Source organism: Cottoperca gobio, chromosome 2, assembly GCF_900634415.1.
Source record: "Cottoperca gobio chromosome 2, fCotGob3.1, whole genome shotgun sequence".
In the NCBI taxonomy this organism is placed as follows: domain Eukaryota; kingdom Metazoa; phylum Chordata; class Actinopteri; order Perciformes; family Bovichtidae; genus Cottoperca; species Cottoperca gobio.
The window spans coordinates 3,430,147-3,457,183 of NC_041356.1; the positions used below are offsets into that span (position 1 = coordinate 3,430,147).

At 43.1% G+C, this 27,037-nt stretch overlaps 1 protein-coding gene across 1 annotated transcript in view; it reads right to left on the reverse strand.

Moving 5' to 3' along the window:
- LOC115016587 (potassium voltage-gated channel subfamily H member 7-like) overlaps nucleotides 1–26,059 on the reverse strand; it is a 54,692-nt gene extending 28,633 nt beyond the window's left edge. Inside the window, 4 exon segments of the mRNA XM_029444437.1 lie at nucleotides 120–599; nucleotides 4,965–5,120; nucleotides 24,423–24,653; nucleotides 25,256–26,059. Coding sequence (XP_029300297.1) covers nucleotides 120–599; nucleotides 4,965–5,120; nucleotides 24,423–24,653; nucleotides 25,256–25,331 — 943 coding nt within the window. The 5' untranslated portion in view covers nucleotides 25,332–26,059.
- Between the last annotated feature and the right edge of the window lie 978 nt (nucleotides 26,060–27,037).

Genomic DNA, 27,037 nt, shown 5'->3' on the forward strand with positions numbered 1-27,037 from the left:
GGCGAGCTCAGAGAAAATGTCCCTCCTCAGCAGATGAATGTGACATAAGAATGACAGAACACGACTTCAACCATAGAGTGGGAAATACAGCAGATAGAACGACTCGAGCAGATTCCTACCTTCACTGGCGTGTCTGTCCCTGAACGGCATCTTGGAGTTGGACCCAAAGCCTTCCATGTCATGTACGGAGGAGGCTCTGCGAATGCTGCACACACTCTCTCTGGAGGCGGTTGGCGTGAGGCCAGGGATTGACGGAGCAGCGACGAGCGTGTCCTCCTTGATCTGGTGTTTGATCTGGGTGATGGACCTGTCAGGGTATGTCCGATCCCAGGGGCCCTTGGGCGACGAGTGGTCCAAAGGCCCGGACACGGGGGTGGAGCAATGGCTGGGGCCGATGAGGGCACGGGTGTCGTTGGCGTAAGAGGGACTGCAGCTCTCGCGGGTGGTGGGAAGTTGGTAGTCACGCGTAGCCACCGAGCCATCGCTGTGGCGAGGGGAGTCCACCATGACGGCGTCTGGGTCTTCTTGGGGCAGGGACTGCTTGTTGATGCCCAGGAGAGGTAAGGCCGGGAAACGGAAGCGAAAGAATCTCCCTTTTCCTGAGAGTGAAGAGAGAGAAATAGGAATGAGATTACTGCCATATTATTCCAACCGCTAACGGTGACCAATAACATGAAGTATAGAGAGCCTAAGGGCAATTGGTATCACATATAAACATAAATCCAAGGCATTGGATCGCTCAGTTATCGAGATGTTATTTGACTGCTTTGAGAGTGTGTGGGGCTTTTTAATGAGCCAGTGGGATTGACATAACCCCCTTCTGACCTTGTGTTGTGTTTCCACCGTGTGTTTGCAGCAGAACGTGCTTGCAGTCTTCAATATCCTTGCTGATGTCTCGTACTTGTTTGCCAATAGCACTGAGAAGCCTGCCAATGTAGCTATCTTAAAAAGACCCTGGCAGATCAAAACAAATGCCTGTTCTGCCTCAGGCACTAGTTCAATCTTCAATATCCTTCAATTATTCATGGAGGAGTACATTTGGTGAAATATTATAATGACAATAGTGCGTTGAGGAGTCAGCCCCATAAAGGATTACGTCCAGGATTTTAATGAATGATTGATAGCTCCTGAGGAGATGGAGGAGAGTATAACACAAAGTTATATTTAAGGTTACAGTAGGTAGTTCTAAAGGAACGTTCTGCAGGAAAAAGTGAAGAAACTTCAGAATATACAAAGTTAGGCAAAGTCTCTTTAAATTAAGGCTATGCTACACACAGTGCTCACTCACGCACCAGTCACATTTAGTTGCAACTAACTATATCTGCAAACATGTCATGAGGACAGTCACGCTCACAGGATTTCACATATGGACTGGAAAGCGTGGCCTGCATGTTGTGAATCATTTAGTTGCCTGAACATATGCCATACATATCAGAGCGCTATCTCAGTCTTAGAAAACAAGTCTTACTGCCATGATGTGCAGGGAAGACCTAGTCCCTTCATAAAAGCATCCTCCGTCTATTGGGGTGAGAATGAGGAGACAGAAAGTCATTTTAGACAGAACACTCGAGTTTTCTTGGGTCGGTGCAGTGTTTAATTTTAGTCTCTAGCCAGACGATGGTGATGCTGAAAATTACAATTTGCATCTAATTGGTGTTCAGAGCTGATTCTGAAGCTAGTGCTTAGATGTGCAGCGCCGTGTGACTAAACAAGTCATTCATCTTAAAGAAAGATGAAATAAGGCTGAATTGGTCTTCTTGTTTCTGCTCAGGAATCGTGAACAAAGTTGTGTTTCATCTGAGCTCTTGCTGTGAGGCAGATACGACTGCTGATCAAAACTATCATCTGATTCATCAGCCTGAAGCTAAACCCAAACCAGCATACCCAATTTATATTCTGCACAATACAGCGAAACCCCTGTATAGAGAGGCTGTCTCAAACACTTCTGACTTGCAATCACAACACGGCAACATCACAACATTGACATTTTTCACAACTCTGGCATTTTACATTTCCGACAGTTTAATTTAAACACTAGCCTGGACTGTTAAAATGACACCCAACTAAAATAATGAAATGGTAGCTCATGAGCGTTTCTAATTACTGCGCCTCGAGGATAAACATGTACGCCGCAAATCTTTTAATTAGCTCATAAATTCAGTCACGCATTCATGCTGTGTGCTGACAAAATTGTGTGTAGGTATATTTAATTGTGATATTGAAAGGGCTGAACCTTGCAGGAATATGCTGCCCTTTGAGTGCTGTTACTGGGTATTTGTGTGTGTGTGTGTGTGTGTGTGTGTGCGTACAGTACATGTGTGTGTGTGTGTGTGTTCACTCTCACCCACTCTCTAACACTCATTCTTTCCCTGCAAAAACTCACCGGCGGCTTTACACAACCAATGGACGTACAGTGGCCCTTGTTGCTATGATACCAGATAGTAATATTTGCATTGAATATTAATTGGGCCCTTAGATCCCCGTGCTGGGGAGTGAAATGTCTTCCTGTAATGTGAGCATGATTCAGATGTCAGGGAGAATTAGAAAGAGAACAATAAACCTTCATCCTTTGGTAAAAGCGTGACAAAGACGGCTTTGTGTCCTTTTGTTTCCGTCTCTTGTTGTTGGGATTTCGGATGAATAGAAAGCAACGGTACAGTTAATGCGATTACTAACTGAAGTGTGCTCTTTTACCTTAAGGAGTGTTTACCTGGGCTGCCAGTCTTACGATTACTTCCCAGCTCAAGAGAACAACACGGTTAATTCTGCTGTGTCCCCACTTTGCCCCACACACATTTATAGATAGTCGGGCTGAGCATTATTTGTTTGGTGTATAAAATGTCAGAAAATAGTGCAAATAGTTATATTAATAGAAAACTGTTTTGTCAGTCCAAAAGCCATAGATATTAAGCTACAGCTACATATGTTCTGCCATTTTTGCTTAAAAAAATTATTTCATTATCAAAATACAGTTGAAACCGCTTTTAGTGATCACGTCTGTCCGAGTCCAATTTAACAAATTTAAGCCGAAGACTATTTTTGTTTCTCTTTATTTCTCACTAGAAGAAATATTTGAGGGGAAACAGAAAATCATTAAGATTTCATGTGTTGGACTGTTGATCAACCGACAGCAGGCACAATTTTTGCAATTTAAGTTTTAATGACAAAAAGTCACCATGTTTGTCAGAAAAATCATACTGTTATGTTTCTTTTAGAAGAAGTGTCTTTAGGTGGGTCGTGTGTGTGTGTGTGTGTGTGTGTGTGTGTGTGTGTGTGTGTGTGTGTGTGTGTGTGTGTGTGTTGTGAAGCACTTTAAATTGTGGCTTTATGAATGCAGTCCATTTACCTTTAATCTCTCATATAGGTTAAAATATAAAAAAAACCCCAATTTAAATCCAAAGAGGTGAGGGGTCAGAAAGTGATTGATTCCACCAGTCTTTTGTGCATGTGTGTGTAATTAATTGATATGTGGAAGTGCTCAGCCACATAGTGGGAGAATCCAAGATGGTGGCAGAATGGATGGATCGTCCCTGAACGGTGAAGGCAATCGATAAGCAGCAGCGAATGCATGGCTGCTCATTCCCCAGAGGGAGTCGAGATAATGCAACACATGGATCATCACCTCGCACAATCTGAAGGCAGCTGCTCCTACACATACTGCAGCGCTCTTCAAGGAATAGTAACACCATGGGTTTCACATGGAGTTCAATTTACATCTGTTGCAGTTTGTTCATCAGTGATGCTCTTAAATTATGCAGTTATTCATAGTCTGTGACCTCTGGACATCTGCTGGTTAAAAGAAATGCAATACTAGGTCTCTAGAGTTAACTGGGGGAGGGCTGCGATGAAATGAGGCCGAAGAAGAGCAACTCTCTCCGGTAATCCCTGCGACCGTAGAGGTTACATGTGGATAGAGAGAGGGAGAGACGATGTCCGGCACTGAGACTCCGACTTGTAAACATATCTAGACCTCACCACCAGACTTAGATATTCAGACGAATAGACTTCAATTCAGAGAGGCCTGCTCCATCAGGGACTGCCCTTGTGCTCAGGCTGAGCAATTAGTTCCCATAGAAAAGTGAAAGGCCTTTATCAGGGACACTTACACGCCTGCACACTCACAAATTGAAAAGCTTATACGTTCACACACGGCCTTGCAGGAGTCTGAGAGTACACAAAATCGCATCACGGCGACAACACGCATCTTCTACCCACACGCCCCACGAGGCCTGTTCGGGATCTTATCCAATTACAGTCATTTAGAGGTGACCTCCGGTCCGCCATGCTGCTGTTTCTTATGTCACAGATAGAAAGTGGAGAAAGAGAGACACAGAAGAGAGAGGAGGCATCAAGGAGATGTTGGAGAGCACTGCGGGGGAATGGCATTATACACTATTACAGCGACAGTTCTGGGAAGAGTGCTCTCCAGGACTGCTCCACTAGTTCATCAGGCCATCCTGGCAGGCTATGAGCTATAATTGGGCAAGACATTTGAGATGATGGCAGGCTAACACATCAGTGTCTGCTAAATGCTGGTGTCAACATGCCAAAGGAGCCGTCAAGCAGGGAGTTCGAGCGGTGCGCTGCTGTAAGCAGAACTAAACGCACCAGGTGGAGGTCGCTACGTTTTAGCATTAAGCTAAATAGGGAAGATGATACACAAATTTATCCTTCATAGCATCTAGCAGGGTGTGCAACATATACATTAGGGTCATGGCAAACAAAAGAAAGGCACAAATTGATGTGGATGTGGGAAAAGGTTACAAGTAAAAGGTCACGAGTGGCTGCTACATTATTATCATCCCTCTTCTTCCTCCCTGCTCTTCCAATCTCCCCGTGTGACCAACAGAGATATTCCACAGTTTTAGGTGCAAACGTTGTAACTCTATATTTACAGCATGGTCCCAACAAGGCGTCCTCCACATGTTGTGGCATCTCTCCAGCACGTTACTGTCTTTACTCACGTTGGTCAGCTTTGGATGGCGAGGTGTGGTTGAGCTTCTCCAGTGAGTCACTGCTGTCTTCCTCCAGGATGTAATCGAAGTTGAGGATGAACATCATGACCACGCCTTCCTCGTTCTTCACCGGGATGACATGGGTGACGCACAGGAAGTTTGAACCTAACCAACGGGATATGAAAAGAAGGTTAGAAACGGACTTGATGGACTTGATACAGAATAGCTCTCCAGATACAGTACAGTCAAGAGGTCCAAAGAGAGGGAAGCTTCTGGAGCCAAATGTTTTCATATAACCAGACATGGCAGAACACATCCATTCCCCCCGAGCTAACATTAATGCCTCATCCAAATACTTCCGTACCGTTTAACCCTGGATGACCTCGAAAGTCATCAGTCAATTCCCGAAAACACAGCAATCAGAAATGTCTCTCCCTTTCTATCTCTCTCTGGGAGAAAAAAATAATTGCTCTCAGTTCTTAAACCCCAATTATTAGAGTTGCCGGTGGCTTCGCAATGGGAGGTACATTTAATGCGACCCTGCTTGGCTGCTAATGACTCATGTCTAAATGCTCCTCATTTATCAAAACAGCAGTAAAGAGGGGTACAGAGATGAAGCAGACATGCTGCACTCTTTATACCAAACCGTCTGAAAAAGTTCTTAAGATATTGTACATGTCTGACTTTAATAGTAGGGTTAAAGCCCTGGCTATATTGGATGTACAGACGCTATGATCAGGATTATTGGTGTAGAAATTGAAACGTATATGAAGGTATAAATAATGAACGTGTACATCTCTGGAAGATGCTCTCCCTCACATAAGTCCTGCTGTCACCAGGATGCTATTAATAGCTCACCCAGCAGGCACCCATCCTACAGCATTTCTTTCTGGGGGAACACAGACACACTGTTGCACAAGCGCACTCGACTGCAATCCCGACTCTACTCACAAACGTGTGTGTGTGTACTGGCAAATACGAATGCCTCGGCGCGCACACACTACCACACACGGACCTACACAGTCTTCGGGTCTTTCTCTAGCATTGTATTGTCAGGCTGTAAAATCCTATTGTGCAGCAATATTACAAAGCAATTGCTTCACTAGAGTGGAGCTTGATTTATGTATTGGGGATCCCTGATTCTGCTGGGCTACGCAGTAACCTGCCCCTAATAGTACATCAGTGTCACCGTGAGTAGAAGGAGCCATTAATTTCAGTCAGAGGGAGTGAGGGGGGGGGGGGGGGGCAAGCAGTATAACGCCTTCCCTGTCTTCAGTGATAATATGCAGCAGAACTCCTGGGAGTAAAGGTGTCTGTCTTTCAGGAGCAGGCTAACTAAAGAAGAGATTCTGTGACAAAGAGATACACGTTAAGAAAAAAATAAAAAAATTGAGGAGATGTGGAATATTATACTAATATATACTCTAATATTAACAAATGACGAACAATTTAGAATTGTTGTATTTCACTAAAACAGACTTCTTCTAAGAACTAAGACATGTCCTTTGTTGTTTTATCTCCTTAACAACAAGTAGCAGTTTTTTTACTCTGACAATTCACTTTGTTTGTAAATTAAAAATAAAATGATCGAGTCTGTCTCCATGGAAACAAGTGAGCGCTGGAGAGAAAAGCAAACTCCATGTGCCAAGTTGGATATTAGCTTCAATTGTCTCCAGCACAAAGAAACTTCAAGATGTGTCTCAAAGGACATGAGATCATCATTCTGAAAAAGATATTTAACAAACTCACATTTCAACTGAGCAAAGTTTATTTAATATCATTAATTTATTATTTAACATTCAATACAAGATGAAGCAACAAATATAGATGGACCTTTTGTTGTTGTTGCAGTGTGTGCACCATCGTACAGCAGCTCAGACATTTCCCTGTACTGTACTGTAGCAACGCCAGAACAGAAACAGAGAAAAGCTTTAACCAAAGAGGATCAATTCATAAAGTTTCAATGTCTCCCCTGTGGTTGAATGTAATGGCCAAACTCACACCCTCTGCACATTCTCACACACACACACACACACACACACACATGCAATCAAATTCTGAGAGAAGTCATCATGACTTGTGCACGCAGGGCACAAACATGGGTCCGACACATCAATTCATACACAGCGCAGTGCTTAGTGTAACCTCGGCATGCCTCAGTGGGGGACGTAACCCCAGCTTTGTAAAGCAATCTGTGTGTGTGTGTGTGTGTGTGTGTGTGTGTGTGTGTGTGTGTGTGTGTGTGTGTGTGTGTGTGTGTGTGTGTGTGTGTGTGTGTGCGCGTGGGGCCATGCTCTAAAAATAAGCCGCTTGGAATCCATCGGCATTTATAATTCATAGGAGCTAAGTATTATGTTCTAGAAAGCACAATGGTTGGACTTGTTTAGGCAATACAAGAATGAGAGGAGGCTCGATGGGTTTGCGTGTGTGTTTGCGTGTGTGTGTGTGTGTGTGTGTGAAGGTGAGTGAGAGACGGGGATGGGTAGATACATACTGTATGAGAAATTGGAAAACGACCTAAAATCTACTTTATTATTAGGTTGTGAAGAGTAAGCGTGTTGATAAATGTATCATATTTTCCATTAGATATTTTTCGTCCATCATAAGGTTTATCAATGTTTCCTTCATGCATGTGCAGCTTTTTTTTGATGTCACACTGATTTGGAACAATTTGAATTTGAAAGAGAGAGGAAGTGCATGTGGTCAACCACATGTGTGTGTGTTCACATCATGCGCAGGTGTGTGTGTGTGTGTGTGTGTGCAGAGGGCTACCCGTGTACAGTACTGTACTGTATGTGAGACCAAGTGGTCTGTATTTATCTCCACTTTGACTTGCATGTCTGTTTGTTTGTACTTTAAATCTAGTAAAATGTAAAAATGAGAAAACAAATCTACTTGTGCCTTTTTTCCATTACTCTCAAAGACATGCGTACTGTGTGTGATGATTTCCCTCTCTCTCCCCTCCACTCTTTCTTTGTCCTCTCTCTCTCTCTATCTCTCCCCTCCACTCTTTCTTTGTTCCTCTCTCTCTCTCTCTCTATCTCTCCCCTCCACCTCTTGTCCTTTGTTCTCTCTCTCTCTCTCTATCTCTCCCCTCCCTCTTTCTTTGTCCTCTCCTCACTCTTCTCTATCCTCCCTCTCCCTCCACTCTTTCTTTGTCCTCTCTCTCTCTCTATCTCTCCCCTCCACTCTTTCTTTGGCCTCTCCTCTTCTCTCCCCTCCACTCTTTCTTTTGTCCTCTCTCTCTCTCTCTATCCTCCCCCTCCACTCTTTCTTTGTCCTCCTCTCTCTCTCTATCTCTCCCTCCACTCTTTCTTTGTCCTCTCTCTCCTCTCTATCTCTCCCCTCCACTCGTTCTTTGTCCTCTCTCTCTCTCTATCTCTCCCCTCCACCTCTTTCTTTGTTCTCGCTCTCTCCTCTCTCTCTCTCTCTCCTCTCTCTCTCTCTCTCTCTCTCTCTCTCTCTCTCTCTCTCTCTCTCTCTCTCTCTCTCTCTCTCTCTGAGAAATTAGATAGCTGCGCAGGTTCTCTGCAGGAAGGCCATCTGACGTGTTATAAGTGGACATATCAAACGGATCCCTGGTGCTGCAGATGCAAATTTCTGCCTGTCTGTCTGCATATCCTGCCTTAGCGGAGGGTCAAAGACAAACACACATGCACACACACACGCACAAACAGAAATAACATTTACATTTCTCAGTAGAGACAGACAACCATACACACAAGCAGGCACACACAAAACACTAATGAGGTTCACAGATCTCAGTGCCGCACAGAGAGACGGGCTCACACACACACACACAGTCGCTCACACACAGTCGCTCGCACACACAGCCTGCCGGCAGCTTTAATTAGCAGAATGTTCTCTGTCCAACTAAATCTAATAAGCAGGCGATGGAGCTGGTTTACATGGTGCAGTGTAATGAGAGAACGCACCTTTGAAAGGAACTAAAACAGATTTAGTCGGAGCATCTCTGACCTGAATATTTTAGGCAGATGCAAAGCAAAACAGTTAAAGCACTCTAATGCGGCGCCTCAGGTGCCATCTTCTTCAACACGCCAAGATAACCGCCTCTGTCTTTCGGAAAACAGCATGACTCAGCATCCTCCGTCACAAACTCAAATCTCCAGGAACGGAAACAAAAGTCTGTTCTTTGCTGGTCTCTAATCTGCCGAGGACGGGGGGGGGACAGGACAAAGTGCTGACTTGCAGTTTTGTGAGGGAGGCAAATAATCTCAAACTTTGGCGAAGGGGGAAAGTGAGCTGATAACACAGAACTGCCAATCATCCACATAAACATCACAAAATCCAGAGTCAGTCCTATATATACAGTGTGTATATATATTTATATATATATATATATATATATATATATATATATATATATAAATATAGCCTGATAAGCCTGCTGCATTGCTTGTGCATTGTTGCACTTGCCTGAGGTGTCAAAGTCAAGCCACAAGCCTTAAGCCTGAGGGGAAATGTGGGTATTATTGATTTAACCGTTTTCCACTAGACTTCATTTCCTCCCTGACGCGGCGCGGCCTACCTGGATTAATAGGGCTACCTGGTAATCTGTTGCTACGCAGATGGCTCGGCAGGATGACGGCACAGTGTGGTACCAAGTGCAAACACAGACGATGCCAATATGCATCGCAGGATGCTGAGGAGCTCTTTAATGTTTTCAGACCAAAAGCTGCATTGTTTAGTGTCACCGCTCTGGTACTGAGGGGGATTCAGTTCTGCCTCTGATAAAATAAAAGATTAGAAAAAGTCCAGTGTTGAACCGTCTCTCCAGTAAACTACTTGGATGACATTAGTCATGGATGAATGAATATAACTATATGTGCAGCAGACTAATGTCCTCCAAGATGCACTGGAGAAACACACGCGATGAAGGTGACTTTCTGTGCGCAAGATTTATTTGGGCTTTTCTTTTTTACCTTGAGGTTTGGACTGAAAGCAGCATCACTGTTGGACTTCAAGGTCAGGTGAGGACACGGTCTTATGTTGCACAGGTACAACACACACACACACACACACACACGGTTATGTCAGTTCAGGCTCCCTACTCCTCTGTAGTAAAGGTGATGCACATTTATTTCTCTCACTTTCATTTAATTCAACTCAATTCATAGTTAAGCAGTGATTTGTTTTAGTGTTTGTGTATTTTTTTTATGGAGGTTAGGTTTTCACTTGTAAATTCAAGGTGCATAAACTTAGCAGATGCAGGAGGAAACAGCCTTCTAGTGTTAATACATCACTCTGCACAATAAGCAAGTATTACCAGCTAAATGTACTTAAAGAAGAGTTTCAACGTAGAATATTTGATTATTTAAAAGAAAATGTACACAATAGATGAAGTTTTTTTTTTTTTAAAGCAAAAATGCCAAACTTGATGTTGAACTTCTTTACAACATATTTGATGATGTCACATTGTGCTACAGTAGGGGTGGGGAACCTTTTTCCTATCAAGGGCCATTTTATTTTTTAGAACATCCTTCGAGGGCCATACTAATTATTGAACTCATAACCTCTGCAAAAAATGTTAAGACGCAGCCCATTAGCCTGTATTAGTCCCACAACGGGGAAATGTATCTTGTCACAGCAAAAGAACATATGAAGTAAAAAGGTAGTACACAATAATTAAATAGAATAAAAAATAATATAAGTACCAAGAGGTTGATAAAAAATAAAGTGAGTATTGCACATGGCAGTGATAATTGCACAGCAGTGGTGGAACAGTCTGTTCTTGGTGTGGGGGGTCTACCTCTCTATCTCTCCATGTTTATATGTTCCGCTCTGCAGAGAGCTGCTTGTTGGGCCAAACTCCGCCGAAGAGCGTTAACTTTATCCAAACTGCACTCGTCCTTTTCAGCACGTACAGTTCGGCATGTTTTGTGCTGTAATGACGCTCAAGATTATTTTTCATCACCGCACAAACTAGACACACTGGCCTTTTACTTCCAGAAATAAATAATCGTTCGTCCATTTCTCCTGGAAAGTGTGACATTCCGCATCCAGCTCGCCATGCTGCGTTTACTGATGTCAACGACAGTCTCGTTTAATATTGAAGTCTTTTGACATGACATGACCATGTGATGACACGTTCCGCTTGTGTTGTGTTCAAGGACCCTAACCTTGGCCAAGGAAAAACAGTTGGCAGTTTTATTCTATTGCTGACTAGATTTATTTTATTTTTTTTTTGTGGATTTATTTGCGTGTATTTATGAATTACCTCGCGGGCCGGATCAACTGGTCTAGCGGGCCGTATACGGCCCGGAGGCCGGAGATTCCCCACCCCTGTGCTATAGGATAATGTGAAGGGTCTTTTTCATGGTGATGTTTAATAATAGAATAATTAAATGTGGAAAGTCACCAGATTAATATATAATAAAAATAATTGTTGCGACCTTAACTTTACATATCAAAAGTTATTATACTCGTACAAAATAGCCCCTCGTTAGAGTGTTAATATATATTTTTTATAAGTTACCAACTTGTGCAGCAAAATATAAGAGAATATGTTTTCAGAACTTCAGTAGCTCTCCTGTAGCAGGAAAGGTTACCTCTTGGTCATCAGTACATGGTGACCTCACAGAGAGCAGCACTAAGCAGTAAACAAAGAGCCCTGCCTTCCCTGTGTGGGGGCCGTCCTTTATCTGCGTCCTCTGTTTATAACCGTGGATGCATGTTTCGCCCTGTGAAGCACTGTAACTTCAAAAAGGTGCTTTTTTCTTACTTACTATCCCTTTAAATCCATGCTCCATAATTTCATCACAGCAAAGCCATATTTCCTTTTACAACGACTCTGAATTAATTTAAATTATTAAACAAATGGGAATTGTTGAGTGTGAGAGTTCATAGGTGGCGCAGTGAGAGGAGTTCTAGTTTCAAGATGCTGGAAATTTCATTAGATTCTATTTCCACTATCAATAATTAAGACAATACAGCTCAACGTGCTCTCTCTCTCTCTCTCTCTCTCTCTCTCTCTCTCTCTCTCTCTCTCTCTCTCTCTCTCTCTCTCTCTCTCTCTCTCTCTCTCTCTCTCACACACACACTGATTGTGTCTGACAGTGATTGTGGGATAGGGGCATATGGGAATCTTGATAGCCCTCATTTGGAGAAACCGCTGCCAAGAGTATCACAGTCAAAATCATTTTAAATTGCAGCCTGTGCTTTTTGCCCTGGCCTAATAGACACGGTGTGTGTATGTGTGTACATGTAGGTGTGTGTGTGCTGGTGAGTGACACTGATGTGAGCTGAGCCTCCAGCAGCAGGGAGCTGTTGGTTGCTGCTACACAGCTCGAGGGGTTACAGTGACATCTCCCTCCTCATTCCCCTGCCTCTTCCTCTCTCTCCCGCTCTGTCAAAATCTCAGCAGGGAGCGTCTTCACGGCTAATTGTCATCGAATCAAATGATCCGGGTCGCCCTCTGACCCCGTGTTCACATGTGGCTGAGTCAATCATCGCCTCCTCTTTGACTTTCAATCAGAAGGTGAACGACATCATTTTGTGAATGACACAGTAGCACGGGGTGTTTACATCTTATTTCAGGGATAAAAAAAAGAAACATACTGGAATTCCCTTAATTAACTTGCCACTGTTAGGGCTGGATTATTCGGGCGGGGGGAATAAATAAATATAAGAATTGACCTTGTTCTAGAGGGAGGACGGCTTATTCTTTTGCCTTCCATTAGGGGAATGTGATCCCTTCCCCTTCTCCCCCAGGAACATTTAGTTGTACTAAGAGCTATTTAACTCTGCTGCCGGCTCTCTAATCCAGGAGCTACTTTATCCTCGGGGTTACAACATCATCAGTGGACTAGTTATGAGAGGCTGTCCTATAACCCAAAGGTCACATGACAAATCATTGCATCACAGACGTTTGTCCGTCATCGGGCATATCAATGAGAAGGTCCACAAGCTATACATCAAGCCCCCGTTTGGTCCATCACTGTAGTGAAGCAACGTAAAACACATACGTCCATATAACTCCAGAGCTCTAGAAGGAGGCAAGGCAATTTAATGTTTTGTAACTTCAGTGCTCCATATGTTACCGACATGATACTTTAGGAAACAAAGCTCTCTCTCTCTCTCTCTCTCTCTCTCTCTCTCTCTCTCTCTCTCTCTCTCTCTCTCTCTCTCTCTCTCTCTCTCTCTCTCTCTCTCTCTCTCTCTCTCTCTCTCTCTCTCTCTCGCCTAACGCGCATATTTAGAAAATTAAATATAATGGCTGTTGCATTGTTCTAATGAATTATAGAAAATCTGTGATGAGTCAAAAATCCATCTAATCCCATGTGCCGTTGTGTTATTCCCTCGCCTAAACTGATGGGACCTGTGGGTGCGATACACTGCAGCTTTGTGAGGGTGTGGAGGCAGCCGATATCGCCTGCACTAGAAAACTAGACAAAATCAATGTGGAGGGAACATGACGACGAAAACTGCAGGCATTCACCTCTCTGCACATTGTGGCCGGATGTTGTCAGGACGTAATGACTTTAAACAGGACTTGATCTCTTTGCCAAGAGAGTCGATTATTTAAAGAGACAGTCCTTTGAATAGAAGATCGAATATTTGAATCACACAAACCTCAAGGTCACTGTATTCTGTTCCAGCTGCAATATATTCGAGTATACGGATATCTCATACACTGACACATAAATGCAAACTAAAGCTTAGTCTGTGCTTTACTAACACAATGGAGAGCACAAAACAAATCATTAAGTCATCTTTAGTGTTATGGATTTGAACCTTCATTCATGCTTCACTCTGTCTTACAGTCGCTGGATTCAATACACTGCGCTGCTGTTTATTGCACGAGTCATTGTGTTCCGTTAATAGAACGTTTTGTTGAAATCCCGTTATGCCTGTAAAGTGAAATGTACTTCCACTTTTAGTCGACTTGGTACGTCCGATTGTGTGCGAGAGGAGATAATCAAAAGGTCACGAAGCGAGTCTTAAGCAATGCATGGAATACAAGAAAGCCTTGCAGAGCAGCATTAACAGGAATAATCTGTCTGAAGCTTTGGGCGCCACGCGGCGTCACTGCAAAAGGTTATCTGGGAGATCATGGTGGGTGATGGAGGCCTCTGCGGACTCAGCAAGCTGTGACAGGTGCCAGAAATGCACAGTTTATTATTATGAATGTGGAGGGGGGGGGGGGGGGGGATTGGACGTGTTGGAAGACACAGTATGCTTTACATATGTAACATTTGTATTGTTTCCCTGGCCAATCATGGACAGCAGAAAACTGCAACAGGCATAGAAAACTGAAATCATGTAAATTAAATAAAAAGCAAATCGAATGTATGCTTATGTTTAGAAAACTGATATCTGTGAAGTGTCAATTACTCCTTCTAATGATTATTAGGTTTGATCGAGTTTTGGTTTTTGTGCTTCCCACGCTCAGTGACACCAGGACAGAAATACAGAAGAAATCACAGTTTGATTGTTTTAAAGATTGAAATTGTCAACTGATCCATTATGAGTTTGTCCTATTCAAATATTGCTGTATGTCAGTATTGTGTGTGATTGCATTTATCTTATTAGTGCAACAGACTTCTCTGTGTTTGCTCTGCGTATCTGTGTAATAATCTATTTGTTTATATTTAATCTGATTTGTTGATTATTAGGATTATATTGAAGGTGCCACGATGTTAAACAACATATAGTAACATTACAGTAAACTGCTGATCCTGATGTATACATGTGTATAAAGTGTAAACATACACCTTTGCTTATTGATTAAGGTTAGGACATATTTTGAAATCGCAATATGGACCAGTGCAATATACAAAATATTTGTTAAAGGCAAACATTTGGTGAATCAAGTATAGTGGTGCTGCAGAGATGTCTATAGTTTATGATCATTTTCATATATTTCTCAATGAAAATAACGATGCAACAAAAAGATCCTTTTAATATCATCATATCGCAATTGCAATATCACAAAAAAATAACGGCAATTAGATATGTTTTATAACTGGTTCAGCCCTAACGTCCCGGTATGTGTGTGAAACCAGCACCAGACGTCTTGGCGGGGAGCTTCAGATAAGACTCGTCACACGTTGCAATGATGCTTGAGGGAAGAAAGTGAAAATGAAGCTGTGAATGCTCCGACGCCCATAACATGCATCGTTTCTCAAACACACTGTAGACTCGACGCAAACAACACAAAGCTTATCTCACTTGACTTGAACTGACTGAACATAGGCTCACGAGGGGACATGTCATATCTGCAAGCAAAAGCAATAACAACGTCACTGGGACGTCCTGGAAGTGCTCCTGTAGATACTGAAGCAAACTCGATTAAACAACACTGTAAAAGCCTGACAGGCGCCAGTTCCCATCATGCTTCTCTTATCACAGCACTGAGATACCAAATTACTTTTGTATCCGTCTTCCCACAGAAAAGGAAACGTACAAAAGCCCTGCGTCTGCATGGGGAGGACTCAAATGGACGAAGACAAAAGCCTCAGTCACAGAGCGGGACCGCTGTGGTCCGATGCCTTGATGATGTGTGGCTGTCAGGTTCTGTTGAGAGAACGGCGAGCGGTGATGAAACGTAGGCTGTCCCCTCGGACTCTAAGGCCTTGTTGATTCAATCTCCGTCAAAGTGGAGCCGCAGAGTGCTGATCCCTACCTGGCATTTAGTGGTGGGCTTATAAAGTCATGAATGTACTTTTGCGTAATTCAGCGGATAATAATGTTCGAGTCATCGGATTCAAAAGGGTCAAACACTGACAGCTTGGTCCCACTGTAGTAACCTTAACATGTAAATGCTTGATAGGCATAGTGGCAGACTGGATGCCTAACAGCAGGATTGAAGAACTCCAAGTGACATATCCTGGAGAGAAAGAATCGGATAAAATAATATATGTATTATGTGCTAACCCTGAAGTCCAGTGAGCATAATAAAAAGGAAAGTGAAAGGGTAGCACATCCCAGTTTATAAGTCAAGGACACACAACTATCCACTGGTGTAATGGCTCACATCACACAGGCGGCAGAAGCTCAGTGTTGGCTTAAAGTCCCCGAACAGACCAAGTACGAAGTGTGGACTGCTACGAGGTGCCAATTTGCCTCTTGGGCAGTACCGGGGTGCCCTTAGGAAAGGCTAATACTAGGATGGGTTCTATGTGTGTGTGTGCAGTGCTGTTGTCTAAATTTCCATTCTATAAACATACCTTTACGAGCTTCTTTATTGCAATGGGAGCAGAACCTGCGCTACTTTTTTACATTTATTAATACTTTCAGTCCACAAATACATGTAGAAATTGACCAAATGTTTAACATCAACAACATCAATGAAGACAATCAGATCAGCATGTGATCTGATGAATGAAAGATGGGGGGGGGGGGGGGGGGGGGGGGATATGAATGGCCATTCATTCACAGATGTGCTCATATCCAATTTGTGAATGCAGGGATCATGGGCTGAAATCACAAATATGAGTTGGGGGAGGAGGGATCAACACGTTTCCCGATAAACCTTTTAACTGCACTCGCTTGAGACGCTTGAGGGATTTCTTCACATTAAAAAAAAAATCTTTACTATCTGGAGAAAAAAAAATTCCTCGCTCACATCCAGCTCTTTATTTATCACTCTGACTGGATGAATGCTATCTCTCATGCAGGGAGATGTCTCGTGTACAGCTGTGGAGGGGATGAGCCCCCTCAAGAATGAGAGGAGACCAGGGGGAGGGGGACCTGCAAAGCAAAGTGTTTGAGCCTGAGCAGGTCGGGGGAGGGGGCTGTCAGACCGTTCCCTAGTCTGTTTGTGGTAATAGCGTCACAACATGTCAGCGTATGTGGGCTAAATCCATAGATCCAACTTCAGAATGATCCATATTTATTCATTGGTGCCTGCAAAGCGTGACTGTGAAATTGATTCCATAAGTACAAGCTGAGGTTAAAATGGTACACATGGTGGATATTGGCAATCATAACATATCTTATATTACACGGCTCACACAGCTGATATGATGTACACAGCTTAGCAATACATTCTTTCATCTTCTTTGCCAATTTGTGTGTGTATAAATGCTTTAGCGATGCCCCTACATGAGGAAGCCTGAAAGCATAAAACTCCTTAGAAAAAGATGACTACTGAAGATACATATCAATGAAACTGGACTTTAAAGTACACATTAAAACTCCAATCTCCGTCTACATGCAGCATGGCATGTAAAGTCAGAGACATCAATCACAACTTCATTCAGCCAAAAGTGTTGTATTGATCCACACTGAAATATCTCAACAGCTATTGAATCCTAATGGCTTTAGTGATCCTCTGACTTTTCATCTCGAGCATCATCAGGTCAAGATTTTGATTTATGACTGAATACATTAACAGCAAAACTAACAAAACTCCCATCATCCTCAGCTCTAAATGTGCCAATTATTAAATGTTAGCATGCTGACACGCTAAGATGGTTACCACGGTAAACAATTATGTAACATCAGCATGTCAGCATCGTCTGAGCAGTAGCTCAGTTTTGGTTTGAGGAGCGGAGGGTCGCAGATTCTAGTCCCAGAACGGACCAAGTATGGAGAGCGGACTGCTACATGGAGAGGAGCCGATTTGTCAATATCGTCAATGATGATTGTTGTCACTTCTCAGAGCATTCCTCCTCATTCTGCTCGTATGAGATCCTGGTGCTGCTTTTGGTGCTTCTATGAACCAGTATGTCTCTGCATCACCAAAGACCTATATTTTGACGTGCACTATTTTACGTCTTAGATTCCTCCTTTTTTTTCATATACATTTTTAATGAGCTTTTTTGGAAGGAGCCTGAGATCTCCCCGAGATGTTCATTGCCAGTGGCTGCTTCTCTGTAATTGCGCACATGATAATACAGAAGTTGAATCTTGAATTAGTTGCACTTTCTCAGATTCTGCTTCTGATTGCAGTTTCAAATTTGTGGGTCCCAGTTGTTCTGCTCTCCAGCCTCGAGCTCCATCGGCAGACATGCCAGGATGAATTTGTGAGTTGCAATGATATATCATGGCTCTTTCAACAGTTGCCAGGACAACACTATGCTGTAATGCACATAGACTTTTCTTATTTATAGCAAAGTGAGGGTGTGACAGACAGGAGGACATTCATCCCAATAGTTAAAACGTGTACGTGTTGACAGTGAGGTACGTTTAAACAGGAGTATGAGGATACTATTTTACATCGCTCCACTTTGACTGCTTTAAAGCCCTCAGGTTTACAATGGCGACAACCAAGCAGAGTAACTACAAATCTTCTTAAAAGACCAATATGTAATTCTTGTTGCAGGCAGCCCCGGGTAGCCATTGAAGAAACTCATTATAAACGAGTTCCACTGTGAGGCGAGAACATAGAGGAAATCGAAGCCTTTGCTACAACAAGAATCTGTCCGTGTCACTTTAGATTGAGAGTGGGGGGGGCTTGCTCATTACACTCCTTCTCTCAGGCTCATGGGAACTCATGAGAGCAGAGTCACACACCATTTACCAAGCAACTCCTTTATTGATATGCTCCTTTATGGGTTTAGTCCATGTTGGGCACTACCAGAACCCTTGCAGAGAGATATACAGAGGGTGCTGCAGTCAGAACTGGGGCCATGCATTATTCAAGCAGCTGAGCTGGATTAAAGAAGGTGTTCCTGCAATGGAAGAAGCTGCAGCAGATCTCGCTCTCTGACACCTTCATTTATTCTCTCCTGCCTGCTCACAATCCCTCACACACTACGTCGCACGTAGTTGAGGATGAACGCTCCTTCCTAAAACCCCACACGGTCTCATTTATGTGTCTAATTTCGTCTTTGTGTTGCCCCCTCTCTCCCCCTTCTATCTCCCTTCATTCATATGTCTTTCACAGACACAAGCTGCCCACTGTGTGCTCTCAAACACAGCTTAACCTCAGAATGTGGAAGAGACTGCAGGCGAGACGACAGAATGAAGGCTTATCTTGTTTGGATCAACAAGAATTGGTTTTTACAGAGAATGGTTTCTGTTTCACAGTCACACCATCAAACGACTTCAAGCGAAAGAACCCGAGTCACATCATCATCACTCATCATGCCCGGCGTCCACAGAGCCTCATTGACTGCGTACTTGTTGTTCTTAAGAGCAGTGGAGACGTTGCATCAGCAGCATCTACACTGCAAGAATGTGACATTTCCATCTTAGAAGACACCTTAAAGCAGCTTAGAAATGTCAAAACACCATCATGTGTTTGTAAATGCTATGACTAATATCTCAAATTCAAATGTTGGGGATAATTCAGCTGGTGGCAGCAGAGGTAACTTAACGGTAATCAGAGTGTGTTTACAGGTGTTGGGGAGTTCTCCTGCATGTGTAAAGCCTTTATTGTCTCCACAGGGAGATGCATGAAGTCTGATTAAGGCTCCAGGCCACATTAGCTGCCACGAGCGTAACACAGCCGAACCTCTGACCGAACGGTCTGCGATTGAGTTGCAGCGTGGGTAATGTAGGCGCCAGTTTCTCACAAGGTGTGTGGAATAAATAACTAAAAACAAAAACTACTTGGGAGGGTTTAGGAAAAGATCAGGGTTTGGGTTCAAATATGTACGGAAGTGTCGTTACTAAAGTACGAAGGTTATTTACGAGTTATCGTGCCTTACTGTTTGTTGGTATAAGTACGAACAGTGCATGAGAATATGAAGATTAGTCGATATATGTATGATATATACAGTATATGATTGTACACTGAAGACCTTTGGGTTTCGGTACTCTAGATGGACAATTGTGGTAAACATTGTATTTTCTATTATATAAATAATATATGGAAGTTTCAACATTGACATGAGACATTTTTAAAAAGGCGCTGGAAAAAAGTTCCAACATCAGAGAGCATCACCGCAGCACAAGCAACTTTAATCTATTTATAGCGTGACATTTTCAGTCTCATTTGCTGTTTGCGAGTGAAAGCTTTTAGCATGTACTGAGCTTATGGATTTCTTGATACACCAAGGCCCCTGAGAGGCTCTTTAGTAGAGAAAGCAAGACACTGTGATTATTCTATTTGAATCGCTGAATGGAGAAGCAGATAAGCAACTGTTGCTGAGTAAATACGTGCCGCTTTGCTCACAACAGTTTATTTTTGCTCCGTGATTTTTGAAGTCCTCATTAAGACAAAGAGGTTTAAAGCTTAATCTCTAACTTGGGCCATTTGTTGCAGCGCTGAAGACATTCATTAGACCTCAGACGAAGAAGCAGCGACTGTAGCGTTCGTCGTAGCTACTGACTGCAGAGTGTTCAATGTAAGACACAGGTGGTCTTTAAGAATGATGTGTTTAATGGCCAGTTATTGCTTCATCATGTCATCTTGCAAATCTAATTCCCCACTACTTTACTGTGCATAAGCATTTAAATAGACCTTGTGGCTATCTTTAACAAAGCCCCGGCAGAGGAAAAGGAACATAAAGTACATGCATTACGGGACATTGACAGCAAAGAGCAAATCAAAATAGCACCAGTGCGTCACTCACTGTCTCTCCGTGTGCTGATTGAGTTGAGAAGCTGCTCAGAAACTGGAGCCTATCTGGGTTAACAAAACTCTAAATTACACAAAAAGTCAAATTTGAGAATAGCTGGCCTTTTCCCAAAGTGCAGTAAACAGCTGAGCATGTAAATGTCAAGCAAAGGGGGTTTAGAATAAACTTTGGCCATGACATCTACTTCTCCTACAGGGGTCATGGAGATAGGAGCACTGGAAGGCAAAAGGGGGCCGGTGGTTCTGCGAGGGCACAAATCACAAAGCATTAACACCGTGCCGGAAATTGTGCTGACGAGGAGAATCTCCTTCACGGACTGTAAAGGACAGCGGGCGATGCGTTTATAATGCGGACCCTGGGTCACGGGATTAAAAAGAAGAAGATTGCCTCACAGAAACCCCAACGGTCCACCGCAAGGAGAGCAATCAGCCCGCAATGACAGTTCCACTGGAATTCCAATACAGGAGACAATAGAGACGGAGAGCTGTGTGGAGAATAGGGGAAGTAGTTACATCTAAGATCAGACTAGTTCTTAAATGGCTGCAATCTGAAAGTCTTAACGTGTTCCATTCTTTTCTACTTTGCCCTATTTATATTGTCAAAGATGTACCATTACAATGTGTCTACTTCCCCCCCCCCCCCCCATTGTAACTCTCATGCAGTCAAAGATTATAAATGGTTAAACGTACTAGAAGTGTTTGATATACAGTCAGCGTAGTTTAGAACGTAATTCTAATTATCCCTGGATTTCAACAAATCCTGATCCCAGTGTGATTAATTACATCCAAACTCTTTTATAAAAAGCAGAGTAATGGAGGAGGGTTTGTGGAAACAGGTGTACGACCTTCCCTGGAGAAGCTGGGAGTCAGGTGAGAGGAAAACACTGAGGTAATTAGAGGCGCAGCATACAGAATCCTAATGAGGCCTTCAACCCCCCCCCCTCCCCCCTCGTTGCAGGGTTCGACTGTCAGAAGTCTTCCAGTTCTTTTTAACACAGTCTCCTGTGGGCCAGCGGAGGGAGGGCGTTCGGCCGTCATTGATTTCCCCTCTCCCATGCACCGGTTTTGAAGATCAATGCAACATGAAGGTATTTGTGTCCTCATTAATGCGGTTTGCTCAGCGGATCGATGCAGCTTGGCTTGGCTGACAATACGGCTGCCTAGAGAGGTATCAGACCTGTTATGGTCATCTTTAAAGTACTTAAATCCTTTACCTCGCCAATAGCCCCATATAAAAGTGGTGCATTACGAGTCAATGTCCATCATTCAAAACTTTACCAAAGTACACTACTCATCCTGGAAGCTTGGTCCCTCTGAGGCGGATGTTTGGTCTTTGTTTGGTTAACACAGAAGGTTTTTACATAACATCATCTTGTGGTAATGCAATACTTCTCACTAATGGTTCCTGTGAGCTCATTGTTAAAAAAAACCCTCCACAGAACATCTAGAGGATGATCCTTGAAGGTGCTGGTAGGAACCACACGTTGTATCACACAAGAAAGTTCTACGTACGTTAAAAGGAACAGAAAGATGTATATGTAAGAATGTTATCCACGGAAAAAACTCAAATGTATTTAATAGAATCATAATCTGCGTGGTAACTACAGCGTCAGATAGCTTTTACATTACTTCACAGTTCATTTAGCCAACGCTTTTTTCCAAAGCGATTTACAATAAGTGCAAACAACCATGAGAATCTCCGAACAGCGAGAATCTTACAAGTGCATTAGCTTCAAATGGGTGTAATCATTTTAAGTGCCGCACAACAGCTTCTAATGAGCCAAACCGATGTCAGTGCTACATATAGAAATAAGAATTTATATTTTTTTTGCTGTCGAAAACGGGTGTGTTTCAGTCTGTGACGGAAGATGTGAAGACTTCCTGCTGACCTGACATCAAAGTGGAGCTCGTTCCACCATTATGGAGCCAGGATAGGGAATAAAACCCGTTTTATTTAAGGGATTCCCACTCGCAGAGAGGGAGCAGCGATCCGATGCAGTGCGAAGTGAGCGAGCTGGGCTGTTTGGTTTAATCAGGGCCTGGATGCCTAAGCCAGCACCAGAGTCTTGAAGCAGAGTCGGGCAGCCACTGGTAACCAGAGACACTAAAAAGTACAACGTTTCCATCTGGCAGTGTACAACTATGAAGTCGTACGAGATAGAACGTTGTACTTGTAATTCTTCCCTTGGTGTGAAAAACATAAAATAAGACTGCAACTCCAATCACAATGGCAGGATCTCCTCTCCAGCGCTGGAAAGCACAGGGAAATTGTCGTTTTTATGACACAGTAAAGACGATATGAAACAAGGCTTTGGGTTGCACTCCAATCACTCCACTCACAAACTAAGCGGACATCTGTACTCGGCCTATTCCCTTCTAGCATGTTTCAGTGAATCCATCTCACTCTATCTACCTTTGACGCCACACATCTATGTATCCAAGGAGACTATCATTTGTCACTATTCCGTAAACCGCACTCGACCTAATCCACGTCACCTCTCGGTCTCTCTGGGTTTTCTTAAACCTGCCTGAGAATGAATTACACACACACACACACACACACACACACACACACACACACGTAATCAATCTTTAAAGAGCACATCATCCATCACTGATCCAGAGCTCTTAGCTCACTTCAAATGTCAAAACAAAAACCCTGATAGCATCTCGTTTCATTATCCATGAGAACATTGCTCTGTTGGTAAGCAGAGATACATTTTAACCCTTCTGTTTCTCCTCCAGTACTCAGGAGTTACCAGTCGTGCACTGTGGTCCCACTCGTGGATGCTCAGTGGGACACAGGGATGCCAAGGGAGGGGACAATTTCCCAACGGTATAAACTCAGGACAAAACCGATGTCACTGATTACACCCAACATTTTTACAAGAAAAGATTTGAAAATGTACTATATGGGTTTTATTTCTATGTTTAAAGCAAACAGGCCTGAAGTGGGTTTAGTGGTTTAAGTGGAGTTTGCGAAAATGGTTAATTTGGCTAAACAAAAACATATTTGGGATGTTAGGTGGAAGGGTTTCCAGTATTTTTGATATTGTTTGCATGTTTTATTGTCCTGCAATTCTTTTGATTTGATTAAAAATAACTCGCACACAGCAGTATTAACAAGCATTGAGGATAAGGACAACAAAGCCTAATGGCAACATACAACCAACAATTAATCCTGAAACTTCCCCTTCAGCGTTATGCAAGAAGGCTTAATCATCTGAACATACATGTCATTGTTGGAGGTCACCACATGAACTCTCCCTGAACTGCTTCAAACTTTGACTGTGGAGCTCGCCTTGTAACTCATCAAAACAATAGCAGCTGTCATGCCAAGTCATGATCCGCATGCAGTATTCATTTGCAGCATATGCACGCCAGTAGATTATGTAAACTATGGAGAACTTATTTAGATACAGTCAGTCACATAAAACTCATGTCTGTGAGTACTAACAGGATGTTACATTTTTAAACAAAATGTTAAGAATGTAGCTGAATGAGTGCAGAAGTCTGTACTATTTTGTTGGTGATGATAAGAAGAGAAACAGAGAAACCACGCGCCTAACTATCTTCAAATGAGTCTTTAGGGAAGTGAGCTACATCCTTCCTAGGGTGCCCTCTCCTGCGCAGGCTAATGAACACGTCTCCCAGCCACCCAGCGCTGCTTTGCATCACTTCAAAACTGGACTTCACAGCAAAGGAAACCTTCGCAGCTGCTCTCCCCCCTCAGGATTTTAAATGGGTGCACTCAGTGATTTGCTGCTGCAAAATGTTCCACATAGAGCAGAGTCAGAACTAAAAATGACCCACTGTGTACCCAGAGTGTGAGACATTGTAAAAGACACCTTTCACACGTCTATCCCACATCTGCGTATCTTGCATTAACGGTTAACATTTTCACAGTGAGACTATCGCAACAGCGTCATGTGCCATACATGTCCCCTGAGCCCACACAGACGGCCCGCAGCACTCACCATCCTTGCGGTGGTAGGTGATCTCCACCTTGCGCTCCTCTGAGCCCAGCAGCGCCTGGGCCACCTGAGCCACCGAGTGCCGGGTGGTGAACTGGCCGTGCAGGAAGTCACAAGTGCACGGCTTCTGCATGACGTCCGGCCTGGAGAAGCCCGTCATCTCGCAGAAGCCATCATTACAGTAGATGATAGCACAGTTCTGTACCCGGGCATTGGCTATGACAAATTTCTTATCTGAAAGGGAGGAAGAATATTAATTTGTAACAATAACGTATAAACAAGAACAATTTCCTGTAGTGATTCACTCATTAAACGTGTGTATACACATTAAAACAATAGATACATTAACATTACATTTTTTTATTGATTATTACACTTTTTATTTGACATTTCATTTAGAATGTGAGGAAAGCGACACGTTTTCAGCTTATAAAACAGATTTATGTCACAAGGGATGACGGTTTATTCAATAGGCCTCCAGCACGGTGTGCAGCAACACAACACTGCACATAATCTATGAAAACTACACAGAACTGGAGGAGCAGGAGTTGGATCTGGAGGAGCAGGAGAGAAGAAGAGGCACTCAAACACTACAGAGCTGTAGAACAAGATAAGGTAGCAAGATAATTACACTTAATAATACTTTTCATGAAAATGAAAAAAAATCACTGGAAAATATAGTCCATCTGCATCATATGCTTGTTGTTATAAAGAAGGCCTATTAGGCGATTTCATAACGAGCCAATGATTGTTGTTAGGATGCAGCAGGACAGACACAAAAGGCAGCACAACACAAAGCACCCACACACCGTTGGACACCAGGGAGAGGTACTCACTTTGTCCTTCGAATTTCCGAATTATTACTCCCAAAAACGTGTTTTGAGGAGCAACATGACCCCTCCGGACAGGCATGGTTCCCCTCCAAAAATAATAATGATAAAAAAATCTTTGGCTATCCAAGCCGGTCCCCCGAAACGCCTTCCGTCAAGTTCTAGCGGGTGACAACCGAAGCCAGAGGGGCTCCCCGTTTTCTTTGTCACCAATCAGTCATCCTCGTAACAATATCTCCCTCTCTCTCGCTTTCCCGACCCCCCGTGTTTCCCTTATTTCAACTCCGACGAGACCCCGGTTGAGCGCATCGCAGAAGCTTCCCTGCGCTCCTCGCCGATGTGAAGCTGAAAAGAAAGGAGTCGGTAAACCGCAGTTTAAACAACATTTCACCGTCGCTCCTCGAAAGCACTGTGCGCGTGAGTGGATGTGCGTGTGAGCGCGTGGGGGTCTACTGTGTTATGAAGGGAGGACCGGAGGTCTCTGAAGCCAATGGCAGAGAGGCTGACAGACCGGAGGCACAGCACCGACACTGCGAAGGGAAAAACACACATGGACGCGTAGACAAAGCAGCAGCCGGGTGATAGTAGAGGCAGGGCTGGCTCGTAACGGATTACTGTAACGCGTTACAGCCATGGAGCCTCCCCGTGTTGTATCACGCGCAGACCTATTAGCAGCATAAACACTTTGTAATTACCTTTTAGTTTAAGGTATTATTTTTAAGTCGAATTATTACTTCTTCCCTCCATTTATTTCCGACCGTATCCCGCTGTTATGTCACTTTAAGGTAATGAAATTAAATTAAGGTAGTTAGCTTAATGAGTGCAAGCTAGCTTAACTTTACCTGCTAAGACTTACTTACTTTTACGATGCACAGCTGCAGCATATTTGAATAAAAAAGGCTACAAATCACGACGCCAAGTTATGAAACATCACTTTTGACACTAATGACTGATTGCTTTTGGAGCACCTGTGACTTTTCTCTGAGTCACGAGGCCAGCAGTGACGTCAGGTCAGAGGTGTGTCGCCTCGTGTCTTTAAACGGAGAGCCCATGGCCGCGGTCATGTTTTTAAATGTCCTCTCTAGCCTTGAGGTTCTTTCCACGCGGTGTTTGCATAAAATGCTCCACTGTCACTGTCTGGGAGTGAAGGAGACCCGCTGCACACGAGCAGGCGCTGACCATGGTGCTGCCGAGGCCTTTCATTTGTCCTCCCACTGGTGGTATCAGTGCAGCGGAGACATTGTGTAAGCGACTTATACAAAGTGAGGAGTCAGGGGAAGGGCTCAGCAGCTCTTTGCTCAACGACACTTCAGCAGGACACGGGATAGTCTCCCTCTGCTCCTGTGACCACACCTTTACACCACCAACTCATTCAGAACATGGGATTCTTCAGTTAGTTAAAAAAAAATCAGCATTACCAGGAATCAAAGTGTGAATCTTTGAAATAAAATACATGATTATTATGATATTTAACTGACTCTTAGTGTCATTGTTTTTGTCACTGACGGTAGCAGGCTAATTATCTGTAACAATACTGAAGTATTACACCTATCATCGGAATATACTGAAAGTATCGAAAGTAAAAGTACTCATTCTCCAGATTCTACCCTTTCAGGCGTTATTCATAATTATATTATATATATATATATATATATATTACATATATATATATTACATATATATATATATATATATATATATATTACATATATATATATATATATATATATATATATATATATATATATATATATATATATATATATTACATATATGTAACTATAGCTG